Consider the following 13,918-nt stretch of genomic DNA (forward strand, 5'->3'; position numbering starts at 1 on the left):
CAATTTAACCCTTTAAGAGGAAAATCCTTTATAGAGTTACCACATGATATAAAAACAAAAAAAGCTGTGATAAATGTCAAAAACACTGATGACGCCTGTTTTAAGTGGGCACTGTTATCTGCTCTGTTTCCAATTCATAAAAATTCGGATAGAGTATCATCATACACCAAACACAGTCATAAATTAAAGTTCGGTAATATAAAATTTCCAGTTAAATTAAACGATATACACAAAATTGAAAGTCTTAATAATATTAGCATTAATGTTTTTGGATTAGAATATAATGAACAAAGAAAAAAACATTGTATTGTCGGGCCTTTGTATTTTACAAAGAATAAAATGCAGACTCATATAAATTTACTATATTTGACACAGGGTAAGATCGGTCATTATTGTTATATAAAAAATATGTCACGATTAATAAGTAGTCAAATTTCAAAATCCAAGGAAGCCATATATCTATGTGACTTTTGTTTACAATATTTTTCAACACCTGAACGTTTAAATAACCATCAAAAAAATGATTGCAGACATATTTGTACACAAATACCAAGCGTAGATAAAAATAAAAAAAATTGGTGGGGCGATATTGTATCTGAAAATAAATTAAGTTTTGATAAATTTCAACGTAAATTGATGTTACCTTTTGTTATATATGCGGATTTTGAGGCTTTTTTAAGTCCTTTAGCATCATGTTCAAACGATCCTTCAAAATCACATACCATAAATGTACAAAAACATAATGTATATAGTTTTGGATACTACATTAAATGCTCATACGATGATAAATTGTCTAAATATGTAACATATACTGGAGAAAATTGTGCTTTAAAATTTATGGAATCACTGAAAGATAATTTGACAACAATTGTTAAAAAAATTGGTTTCCAAAAAGTCACTGATAAATTATCACCAATACAGCAAGATATAGTTAGCAAATCTAATCATTGTTATATTTGTGATAAAATTTTGTGTGGGGATTCAATGATTTACCACGATTGGTTTACGGGGAAATTTGTTGGGGTCATACATAAACTTTGTTCAGAAAAATTTAGAGTACCTTACACTATACCAGTCTTCTTGCACAATTTAAGTCATTATGATGCACATTTTATCGTACATGCCTTAAACTTTGATGAAGGTCAGGTAGAAGTTCTCCCGCAAAATAAAGAAAAATACATATCATTTTCAAAGGTTCTAAAAATCAATAACAGTAATGTTACTTTACGTTTTGTGGATTCCCTAAAATTTTTACCCAGTAGCTTAGATACTTTAGCAAAAAATTTAAACAAGGATAATTTTAAAGAATTATCAAAATGCTTTCCCAATTCAGAAGACTTTAAACGGCTTACTAAAAAAGGTGTATTTCCATATGAATTTATTAAAGATTTTGATACATTAAACTACAATCAACTTCCAGATCTTCCACACTTTTACAGTACTCTTACAGATTCCATTATTTCTAATGAAGATTACAACCATGCCAAAGATGTTTGGAATCATTTCAATTGTAAAAATATGTTGGATTATTCAAATCTTTATTTAAAAACGGATGTTTTACTGTTAGCAGATATTTTTGAAAATTTTAGGTGCGTTTGCATTCAAACGTACGATTTAGATCCGGCTCATTACTATACAGCACCTGGATTAAGTTGGGATGCTATGTTAAAACAGACTAAAACAGAAATTGAATTACTTTCTGATATTGATATGATTGCTTTTATTAAATCAGGAATTCGTGGTGGTGTTTCGCAATGTAGCACTCGCTATGCAAAAGCAAATAATGTTTACATGTCTGACTTTAATGTGAAAGATAAAGAGTCATTCTTAATGTATTTCGATGCCAATAATCTTTATGGTTGGGCAATGTCGCAATATCTACCTACAGGTGGTTTTGAGTGGGTTAGTGCTGATACAGATTTTAATGTTAGTTGTTCATCAGATATAGGTTTTATCTTAGAGGTAGATCTGGAGTATCCGGTGGATTTACATAATAAACATTCAGATTTACCTCTTTGTCCAGAAAATATACCAGTTGGGGACGCTAAGGAAATTAGATTGATTCCAAACTTAAGAAATAAATCCAAATATATTATTCATTATCGAAATTTAATTCAATGTTTGAAAATGGGTTTAAAATTATTAAAAGTTCATAGAATATTAAAATTTAAGCAGAGTCCATGGTTAAAGAAATATATAGACCTTAATACACAATTAAGAACTCGAGCTAATTCTGATTTTGAGAAGGATTTCTATAAACTTATGAACAACGCTGTTTTTGGTAAGACTATGGAAAATATTGAGAAACGAGTTAACGTTAAACTGTTAACCCACTGGGAAAATAGGGGCAAAGTATTGGGGGCTGGGGATCTAATTGCTCAACCACATTTTCACAGTGTTTCAATATTTTCTGAAAGTCTTGTTGCAATTCAATTAAACAAAATGAAATTAATTTATAATAAACCTATTTATCTCGGGTTTTGTATTTTAGATATATCTAAAACGCTAATGTATGATTTCCACTATAATTACATGAAAGAGAAATTTACTTCAAATCTGAAACTACTGTACACAGATACCGACAGTCTCATTTATCAAATATTTACTAGTAACTTTTATAATGATATAAAACCAGACATTTGTACACATTTCGATACATCAGATTATGATGCAAACAATGTTTTTAATTTTCCTCAAGTAAATAAGAAAAAATTGGGTTATTTCAAAGATGAAAATTGTGGTAAAATCTTTACAGAATTTGTGGGTTTGCGATCAAAAATGTATGCATTACAGGTGGATGATAAAATTATTACTAAGGCGAAGGGTGTTAACAAATGTGTCACTAAAAAATTAACGTTAGATAATTATAAGTCATGCTTATTTAATGAAAATGTTCAATTTTGTAAAATGTATCGATTTAAATCATTAAAACATACCATTTTCACACAAGAAATAAATAAAACATGTTTATCTTTTAATGATACCAAGCGATACATTCTACCAAATAATATAGATACGCTACCACTGGGTCATTATAAACTAGTTAACAATTCCAACTAAAAAAAAGAAAAAGAAAAGTGGACTAGATTATTAATAATATGTGAATGAAATTTAGTTGTAAATTATTATTTATTGATAATGTGTTTTGTAATTGTAAGATAATGTTTTCTTATTATTATTCTTTATTTAGATATTACCTTATTTATATTTTACTGTAACTTTTATGTATAAATAAAATTTATAAGACAAAAATGTTCAGTTTTATTGAGACACCCAAAGTAGAAAGAAGTATAAAAAATGATTCATTTTATTCATCCATTTGCTGCCATCATAGCAGGTCCAACAGGATGTGGAAAATCAAACTTTGTTGCACAATTCATAAAACACAGGGGTAGTGCATGTAATGATTTTTTTCTGAAATTACATGGTGTTATGATGAAATGCAGCCACTTTATAATATACCTGGAGTAAATTATCATCAAGGGCTGTCTGATTTGCATATGTTTGATGGTAAAAATCCTCATTTGATAATCATAGATGATTTAATGAGAGAATCTGACGGTAGAGTTGTTGATATATTTACAAAAGGAAGTCACCATAGAAATTTAAGTGTTTTTTATATAACACAAAACTTGTTTGAAAAAGGCTAGTTCTAACCTTAAACACAAAGTTGATACCAAAATTGATCAACTTATGACTGGATCGGGTGTTAATAAAAGATGAAAATATAGTAATGAGCTCATTCGAGTTTCACCACTCAAGGTGAAAGGCGCTTCAAAGAAAATAAGGAACAAAAATATTAATATTTCCAAGGATATATTTTTAAACTTATCATAATGTCATTTATTCATAATCATTCTTGCGAGTGTGTTAAATCTGAATTGGATCTGTTTGCTCTTCCTTCCACACAAACAAGTATCGAATATGGACACTGGATACACTACAAACCAATTTCTTCATTAAGTGATGATGGACCTATCGAATTCCAAATCCCTGGTACAGGAGATGACTACATAGACCTTTCACATACTTTACTCCATCTCAAAGCCCAAATTAAAAATCAAGACGGTTCTGTGGTCAATGCAGCTAATGTAGTGGCACCAGTCAATAATTGGTTACATTCTCTATTTAACCAATTGGATGTTTACCTAAACCAAAAACTTGTGTCACCCCCAAATAATACTTATGCATATCGTGCTTTCATAGAAACTCTTTTAAATTATTCATCATCCGCCAAAAAATCACATTTGACATGTGGTTTGTGGTACGAGGATACAGCTGGTAAAATGAATGAAACTAATGAGGCAAATAAAGGTTTTTACAAAAGGCAACAACTTTCAAAGGATAGTAAGGACGTTGAAATGATTGGACATTTACATGGGGATATATTCAATCAAGATAAATTCCTCATTAACGGGGTCGAATTATCTATGAAATTAGTTAGATCGAGAGAAACATTTAACCTCATGTCACAGAATGCAGATAATAAGTACAAAGTCTGTATAACAGAGGCAAATTTAATAATACGCAGAGCAAAAATTAATCCGTCAATACTAATAGCTCATCAAAAGGTTCTTGCTACTACTACAGCTAAATATCCTATAACAAGAGGTGAAGTGAAAGTCCTGACCATACCATCTGGTGTGCAGGGTAAAACACTGGACAATATATTTTTAGGACAGGTTCCTAAGAGATGTATTATAGGTTTTGTTAATAATACAGCCTTCAATGGTAGTTACAATAAAAACCCATTCAACTTTGAAAACTTCGGTATTTGCTCTTTTAGTTTATATATAGACGGTCAACAAATACCATCAAAATCATTACAACCATCATTCCCAAACGATGTATTTGCCAGCGCATACCACACACTGTACTCAGGCACCGGTATACATTTTCTTAACGAAGGTAATGGGATATCGAGGGAACAATACTCAGATGGATATTGTTTACTAGCCTTTGATTTAACCCCCGACTTATCAGCTAACTCTAATATTCATTGGAATCTCATTCGTCATGGTAGTGTGAGAATGGAAGTAAGATTCGAGAGCGCATTGACTGAAACAATTAACTGTGTAGTTTATGCAGAGTTTTCAAATATTATAGAAATAGATAAGAACAGAAATGTATGTGTGGATTATAGTAGTTAAGAAATGACTTTTATGTACTTATAATTAAATTGAGAAAAATAAACAGAATGAAATATAATAAATAACAAATGGTTTCTCATTTATACTTTCCCTACTTTTCTAAATAAATGCATACCTATAAGATATTACATATATTGGGATGTCAATACAACGTGATGTTAGTTGAGGTGGATGATTGATAGGAATTGGAATTGTATTTAGTGCAATATATAAGAGTAGAAGGTCAAACGCGTTGGAGTAAAAATGAATACATTAAACCTGCAAATGAGTCTCCATAGAATACATCCCAGCATCCAGTATAGCGTTTACCCCTCGAATCGCCTACCAATGCACATACACTTACCCGCATTTATTATATGCAATCTCGACCCTGACTCACAACCAGGCTCTCATTGGGTAGCTATTCATATCAACCACGAAAAAGTTGGAGAATATTTTGATTCCTTTGGTCGTAAACCGATCAGAGTAATAACAGATTTTTTAAGAAGAAATTGTCGGGTGTGGAGCTATAATACAGCTAGCGTTCAGGATATCTATTCCGCGTTATGTGGGGAGTATTGTGTGGTATATTTGTACTACAAGTTCTGGGGTTTCAGTTTGGAAGATTACCTCAGAAACTTTTCGTATGACTCACCAAGAAATGACATGGCACTAGTAAAATTGTACTGTAACGTAATGCAAATAAACACATAAAACATGGTAATCATATTTTTAATTTTCAATCAAATCCTTTTCCCGTCCATTCCTGGTGCAATGCAGGTAAATGCAGATGATAATTAGCTAATGATAGGTACGAAACTGACTCGGTAATTAGTAAATGAGGGTAACGTATTGGGCGAGACATTAGACAGGTGATTAGTAAATAGATTGATCAGCAACGTACAGAAAAACCTAACTTCGAAACAGAGCGAAATATCACTTCGGGAGTGAGTGCATTCGACTCCACACGTCCTGTTTAGTGGGGTTAGAGTACAAACTTTTTTTTTTTTTTTTTTTTTTTTTTAGGCGGGCGCTGCCTCCGAAACAGCTTTTTTTTACCGAAGCAGTGGGTGAGGCAGTGCCCGGGAATCCATACTACTAATAGTACTAGTATAATTACCATGTTTTAAAATATTCAATTTTTTATTTAATGTAACCTACCTAATCATAGTTGTCTATCGCCAACACTCGGGACACTCGCACTTTGGTACATAAGAAAAATAAAATAAAAAACAAGGTTTTAATGTACAAGCAAACATAAACACGAAAGAAAATAAATATATCGATTCATCTACTATATAAAAATAAGTCGGGTTTTCCTTCCTGACGCTATAACTCCAGAACGCCCGAACCGATTTCCACGGTTTTGCATTCGTTGGAAAGGTCTCGGGCTCCGTGAGGTTTATAGAAAATTCAGGAAAAATTTCAACAGAGAAGCGGGATCGCCAAACGAAATGTTACATAAAACGAAGCCATCTGGTGGCGAAACGGAGTTCGCCGAGTTTGCTAGTAAATTATAAAAACTAACGAAAATTTGATGTCAAAGTGTGAGCAACTATGGATATCCAGACCTAACTTGTTAATCATAATGCCCATGCTGGATATCGGTGAGTTTTGGCCAAAACAAGGAGAGCAAATGTGATGATGGGTTGCCTAGGGCATCCAGAAGGTACACGAAATTTAAACTTAGTTACAAGGTTGGGGCAATCAACCTGATTCCTAAATATCTTAAACGCAAACGATTCATCAATAAATTTAATTGATAAAGTTATTACACGATTTTTTTTTTTATTTGTTTGTACATCACATAACAGAACAACTTATTTGTAGCTGTTATTTGTTCGGTATGTTTGTTCGTTTCTTACTTCCGGGTTTAAACAGAATGAATAGAAATGATGTTTCAAAACTCAAAATATCTTTTTTCGTCAAAAAAGAAGTTAAATGGTTTGTAAATTTACATTTACTACCAGTTCGCAAGTCAAGGGCGTAGAGCGTGCAAGAAGAACTGGCAAGAAACTTTCCGCCACTCTTTTTAATAGCTAAGTTTTGAGTCATACAAACTGCTTGAACTGGAGCAAAATCCCAAGGATAGGAAATCGTTTATATATTTGTACATACAACAAGGCTTCAAGAATATATTGACCAGATAATGTCATAATATGTCATGGAACTGTCCAACTATTCCTAAATTAACTGTTTTATTAGGCAAGTAATCAGATAACAATATCATTTATATGGAACCAATTCCTTACTCCCGTGGTTATTAAAGCAAATGGCCTGGCCTTCGTATAAAAAACTATTCGTGATTTTATATTACACATACATGTCTCGATAATTAAACTAATTTACGTGCAAACACACAATCCGTGACATTGACCGAATATAGTATTTCTTTGTGTTAAAAAAATGTAATAAACATCAAAGATAAATTGTAAAGGAAGATGACCAATTCTTAAAAGGCCAATGTACTCGCGAACCCGCTGGCATTGAGTGTCCATGTATCACTTAACATCAGATGAGCCTTCCCGTTTGCCCCTGTACCAACAAAAAGATGATACAAAAAATATGTTTATTATGGGACATAAGATACTGGTATGACTTATTCCGTAGTTGAAAGGCTGTCAAATGCGCTCTCCCTCTTTTTAATATTGTACTCGCCATTGGCCTTAAAGGCCGATTTACATTATCTTAGTATTTAGGAGAGTGCTTTAGGATAGTACTTTAGTTGAAACATGTAAACGCTACTTGCTTTAGTAAACGCTACGCTAAAGAACTTGCCTTTTAAGTTGTACTAAAGCACTCTCCTAAACACTAAGATAATGTAAATCGGCCTTAAGGGCTTTGGTAGCTGTTGGCAAGCGTAGCTCGGCCGGACTGGGCCTTTTCCCTCGACTAGCCCATAAGCGTCTCTTGCGAGACTCGAACCTCGGCTTGGGCCGAAGCGGGGTGTGCAATCGCCTGAAGGGCGTGCACTCTCTATGGAAAGCGACTTATTTTTCTTTATTATATTTCTTTTTCAGGCCGACGGCGATGAGTCTTTTCGCCCAAGGGCCACCGACACCAAGTAATCCCGTCACCGTACCTTCAAGGAACCCTAGCAATGGTCCAAGTAAGTAACCTGTTATTTATATCTAATAATTTCTAAACGTGGATGACCTTTACACTGACCTAGTGTGTTGTATATGAAATAGGAAAATTACGAGTTAATATTTCTTTGTAAGGATGTTGCTCAATACATTACTAATAATATAGTCAATGCTACGTATAATCTGAAGGTTTCGAATTAATCTGAAGGAAAGGATCGATTCTGAAAACAGAAATGTTTCGGGTTGAAAGATAATTGGATAAAGACAAATGGGTCAACGCTCTAACAGGATAGAACTTTGTGCAACTTTGGTGTTTAGAAAGAAATGTCAAACGGTACATTAGATATTTCTCTTAAAATAATAAGACTTCAATAATTACGGAAAAAAGTGCGTGCGTACAATGTACACATGTCAGAAGTGAAACTTCTTGTGCAATTTAATTTTTAGGTCTTCTTCATATTTATACAAATCTAAAACTTTAGGTGTCCGAGACTTAGAGGGAGGAAAAAAGGAAGATATGTTAGGAATTTAATGAATTTAATTGTCATTAAAATATTAAAGATGTCTAAAATGAATACAAATAATAAATTTATTTCTTTGATAATAAAAACACGTGGCATTTAAATTTACAATCCGTCATTTGAGATTTCAATAAATTATGATGCATAAAATATAAAATACTATTATTTCATAAATTCTCATTACGAAATTTTAATTTTAAAAAGAGAATTTCTATGATGCAATTCGCCCTACTCACACTCTCTCAATCGGTCTCAATCGCTCTCCCTTTTCTTCGACAAAAACGCTGCACATCTTCGTGACGTATCCGTAAAAATGTTATCCTCATGCGCCTCAAGTTTCCCTTTTTATTCCTTTAAGCCAATCTTCGTCCGAGGTGACTGACTGTTCTTAGCAGTAACATCGGCATTTCACATTAGTCTACCTTTTATTATTATACATAACAGTTTATATTTATGTTATTTAAGTCGAAAAATTAACTAAAGGCATCAGTTACTAAATAAGATGTATGATGACAACTGGCAACGAGAAATAATATTTTTACGATTCATTGTATATTAAGTCATTTGACCAAGGCCATCGACCCTTTTCACGCGTTATTTTCACATTTGGCGAAGTCGGTAGCCTTTGTATAATGGTTGGAAATGTTATCTTAGTGATACGTGCTCTGTGCTAAGCAGGTTCTAGGTGTGTTGTGCGTTCTTAAAACAAAGTAGGCGGGAAATAGACAAGGAGCAACAGAGAGCAACCTATATGAAAGACTTCTAAAAAGACAGAAAAGTAATATAGTATTGTCCTTTACACATTTAAAAAAAAAAAAACAATGAGGATAAAAATCTCAAGATTAAGAATCCGCGAAAATAGAGGACACAGTGAGCCATTTCTGTCAAAACCCTTCATCTTTTAGTCGATATCAACTCCGGGGAAATAAATGCAGATAACGCAACTTTTTCTACAGCTGTGATACTTTTTGACATCCAACACCTTTTGTCTTCAGTCACCGTGACCACGCACGCTGTAAAGCACGCGGACGTCGGATAAATTTAAAATTATGTTAAATAATTGTAAATTTATAATATTACATAACTTTATACCCAGTTAAAAAGTTTTTTTTCTTTTAACAGTAATATTGTAAGATAAACCTATTTCAAAAAGTTTTTGCCAAGCTATGGAGACGTATATATACGTTCTTGTCTTGGACTATTCCTTAAGTTGGAATAAATGTAAATAAAAAAAATACTTTGACTTTTAGTTTACACTTTTTGATGCGTTTTCTAACTCATTAACATTCCATACGATATTTAAAGTCAACTTAAAGGCCGATTATAAACATTTTTTGACTCGACTCTATTTTGGTTTTCATTTTTATGATTTTATGTCTAAAAAACATTATCTTATTGTGTTTAAAATTTATTGTAAAAATTGTCTTTATAAAAAAAAATTCTCACGTGAATGACGTGATATGCGCTGTAGCTCATCAGACATAATTCGTTTTTTATATTATCTAATATATAAAATTCTCGTGTCACAATGTTCGTTCCCATACTCCTCCGCAACGGCTCGACTGATTCTTATGAAATTTTTAATGCATATTCAGTAAGTCTGAGAATGGGACCACATCTGTTCTTCATCCCCCTAAATGTTAAGGGTGGTCCCACCCCTAAATTTTTATTTTTTAAAATTTTTCGTTTTTATTTTTTTATGATACATCATACAAAAATACATACAACCCTTAATTATTATTAATTTAAGGGGTGACCCATCTTCCAACAACCTCTATTTTTTATTATAGTAGATAGTTTTTTTTTTTGTTGTTTCTTAGAAATAATATACGTATACATGGCAAAACAACGTTTGCCGGGTCAGCTAGTAAATAATAATATATAATATGAGCACTAAAACTAGAAAATTTATCAAATAGAAAGTCAGCCACAACCGTCTCCATACCATGTAATAATATATAAAAATGTGTTTTTGATCATAATAACTTTTTTTTTTAATACAAAAGATGGCACATTTTTAGTAGCAATATTTCTACCAATCTTAAGCCGGAAATAGGACTCACCTCTAAGTTTTAGATCGTCTAATAATACTTAACAAGATTTTAAGTATACGCTAATAAAACTACAAACATTTTACTGCTCTGTTACACATAGTAGTAATTTATTATTGTAGTAGATATCAGTAGGGAAATCGTTTCCGTGACACATTACTGAAGCGAAAATTGCTTTTCCTTAATGACACAGCAGTTATGAGGATAATACTTCGTTTTAAAATGTAATGTTGTTCATTTATATAATCTGCATATAATAAATACTCATCTATTTTAAAAAAATGTATACATAAGTCCCATCAGCTTACTAATGCAGAATACATAAATTGCGCAAAAAACAAAACTAAAGCAGCCTGGAATGTAATTAAAACAAATACACGAGACATGAGATTTTATTCAGGAATAGAAGCAATTGATATTGATAGCAAAACATATGAATCACCACATGAAATATGCAACTTATTTAATGACTATTTTACCTCACTGCCTACAAAAAATAAAACAAACAATTTGCCAGAAGCCAAAATCCCTCTGAATCATAAAAGTATTTTTCTTTCCCCCATAAATAACACGGATATATTAAAAATTATTACATCGCTAAAAAATACAAAATCTACAGGATACGATAATTTAGATACCAAAACAATTAAACCATGCGCTTTATACCTACTTGATCCACTGACATACATAATTAATCTATCGATGGTAGAAGGAATCTTTCCTGAAAAACTAAAAATATCAATTATCAAACCATTACATAAAAAAGGAGCAAAAACACAAATGACTAATTATAGACCAATTACTTTAATTCCCATATTATCTAAAATTTTCGAAAAAGTTATGTATAATAAAATAGAGAATTTCCTTTTATCATACGATATTTTAAAAAAAGAACAATTTGGTTTCAGAAAAAATTGTTCTACCACCCTTGCGTGCTTTTCCCTAGTCAAACAAATTACCGAATGCTTAAATGATAAAATGCTTATAGGTTGTATCTTTCTAGATATGACAAAGGCTTTTGACTTTGTATGTCATGAAAGACTTTTAAAAAAATTAGATTGCTACGGAATAAGAGGTAATGCTTATAACTGGGTGAAAAGTTACCTTGAAAATAGAATGCAATATGTGGAGATAACAAAGATTTGTAAATTAGAGCAAAAAACCTATAGATCCAATTTTAAGAAAAATGAGTACGGAACACCTCAAGGCAGTATTTTGGCCCCGCTACTTTTTCTAACATACATAAATGACCTTCCAGATGCTATACACCAGAACTGTATACTATTTGCTGATGACACTACACTTATAATAAAAAGTAAAAACGAACAAGACTTAAAAAACAACTTAATTAAATCTCTAGACGACGCCATTAACTGGATGAATTCCAATAATCTACAAATAAACATGACCAAAACTAACATAATCCATTTTCAGACATATAACTCTAAAACACAATTAGACTTACAATATAAAAGCAATAAACTAGACATAATGAACGAGTGTGTATTTTTAGGTATAACAATAGATAAATTTTGTAGTTGGAAGGCACATATTGAAAAATTACAGAACAAAATAGACAGTTTTGTTTTTGTGTTAAAACGACTAAGGGAAACTGTTAACCATGCTACGGTATTAGCTGCTTATCATGCATATGTTTCATCTATACTTAGATATGGAATTATAATTTGGGGAAATTCAGTCGAAGTAAATAGGGTATTTAAGGCTCAAAAGAAATGTATTAGAGCAATTTGTGGAGCAAACTGTCTTGATAGTTGCGTACCTTTATTTAAGAAGCTCAAAATTTTATCTCTTCCATGTATTTATATTTTAGAGATATCCTTATTCGTGCACAGAAACATACATATTTTTAAGTCGAATGTAGAAGTTGAAGTAAGAAGTAGACATGGGATGAAATTGGCTCTGCCAAAAATTAATCTGGAACTGCTTCGGAAAAACAGCTTTTGTATGGCAATTAAAGTCTACAATAAATTACCAAAAGAATTAAAAGATCTTCCGTCTAGATTCTTTAAACAGCGACTTAGTGAATTACTTTTAGAAAAAATGTACTATTCAATAAATGATTATTTGCATGAAACGCCGTAATTGATATAAAGCTAATGATGTAATGTATATAATATAATAGACAAGATAGTATAAGAATTGACATTGAATTATAATGTGAAATACTTTAAGACAAATTTGCGCGCCATCGTGTGTGGCAGAATATGCGAACGATTTATGATTGTATCACCTTAACATTTTGTACCATATTCTTGCAAAAAATAAATTATTATTATTATTATTATTTAATGATGATGATACTAAATACATAAAGTGCGACACTTTTATTTATTTATTTATTTAGTTATTAAGCTTACGACATCACACACTAAATCTACTAATTATTTTACAAAATCTTACATCTAAAATGTGTGACAATTAATGTAAACATAAGTTTCACAAAAAAAATACAATTAAAACATAATATACGATCATACAAACACACTATAAAATAAAATAATAGAAATTTGTTGGTACTTAGAACAAAAAAAAAAAGGAAAAATCATCAGCAAAACAGCGAAATTAGGTTCGAGAAAGGCACCCCACAATGCTTTCTCTAAAACCGATCAGCCCACTATCGAATATATCCAGCTCCGGATAAGCTATGTTCAATCCGTTAAAATCGCGAAGAGTTCGAACGAGAGGTGCCTGAACTCCTAGTTTGGTTTTGGCAGAAGGAATTTGGAAGATATTGATTTGATGAAAGACGTCGCTCTGCCGTCACACGTTTGCTTTATTTTAAATAGTATGGGTATCAATGGCATAACTACCATCTGGGGCCCGTGGCAAATTCTTTTGATGGGGCCCTATCAGTAAAAATCGTCACATTGTACTCAGTTTAATTTTAATAAACTTCGAGATTTTCAACGTACTCAATTACACGTTGTATATTTCCCACTAATGGCCATAGGGCTCCTCTCTTAGGTGAGAGGGAATGGTCTGTAGTCCCCACGCTAGCCCAATGTGTATTGGAGACTTCACATTCATCTATAGAACATAATATCTCTTGGGTAGCGGCCCTCTTGGGTCGGCGGCCTGTGGCATTTTGCTAGCCCTGCCACCCTATTGTT

General features: G+C 32.1%; 1 protein-coding gene across 3 annotated transcripts in view; it reads left to right on the forward strand.

The window, feature by feature from the left end:
- The window catches only part of LOC125061351 (bestrophin-4), a 47,703-nt gene that overhangs the window by 31,602 nt on the left and 2,183 nt on the right, over positions 1-13,918 (forward strand). For all 3 annotated transcript variants that reach the window (XM_047666745.1, XM_047666746.1, XM_047666743.1), the window contains exon 10: positions 8,150-8,238. In XM_047666745.1, coding sequence (XP_047522701.1) covers positions 8,150-8,238 — 89 coding nt within the window. The remainder of the gene's footprint in view (positions 1-8,149; positions 8,239-13,918) is intronic.

Source organism: Pieris napi, chromosome 23 (assembly GCF_905475465.1).
Source record: "Pieris napi chromosome 23, ilPieNapi1.2, whole genome shotgun sequence".
Taxonomy (NCBI): domain Eukaryota; kingdom Metazoa; phylum Arthropoda; class Insecta; order Lepidoptera; family Pieridae; genus Pieris; species Pieris napi.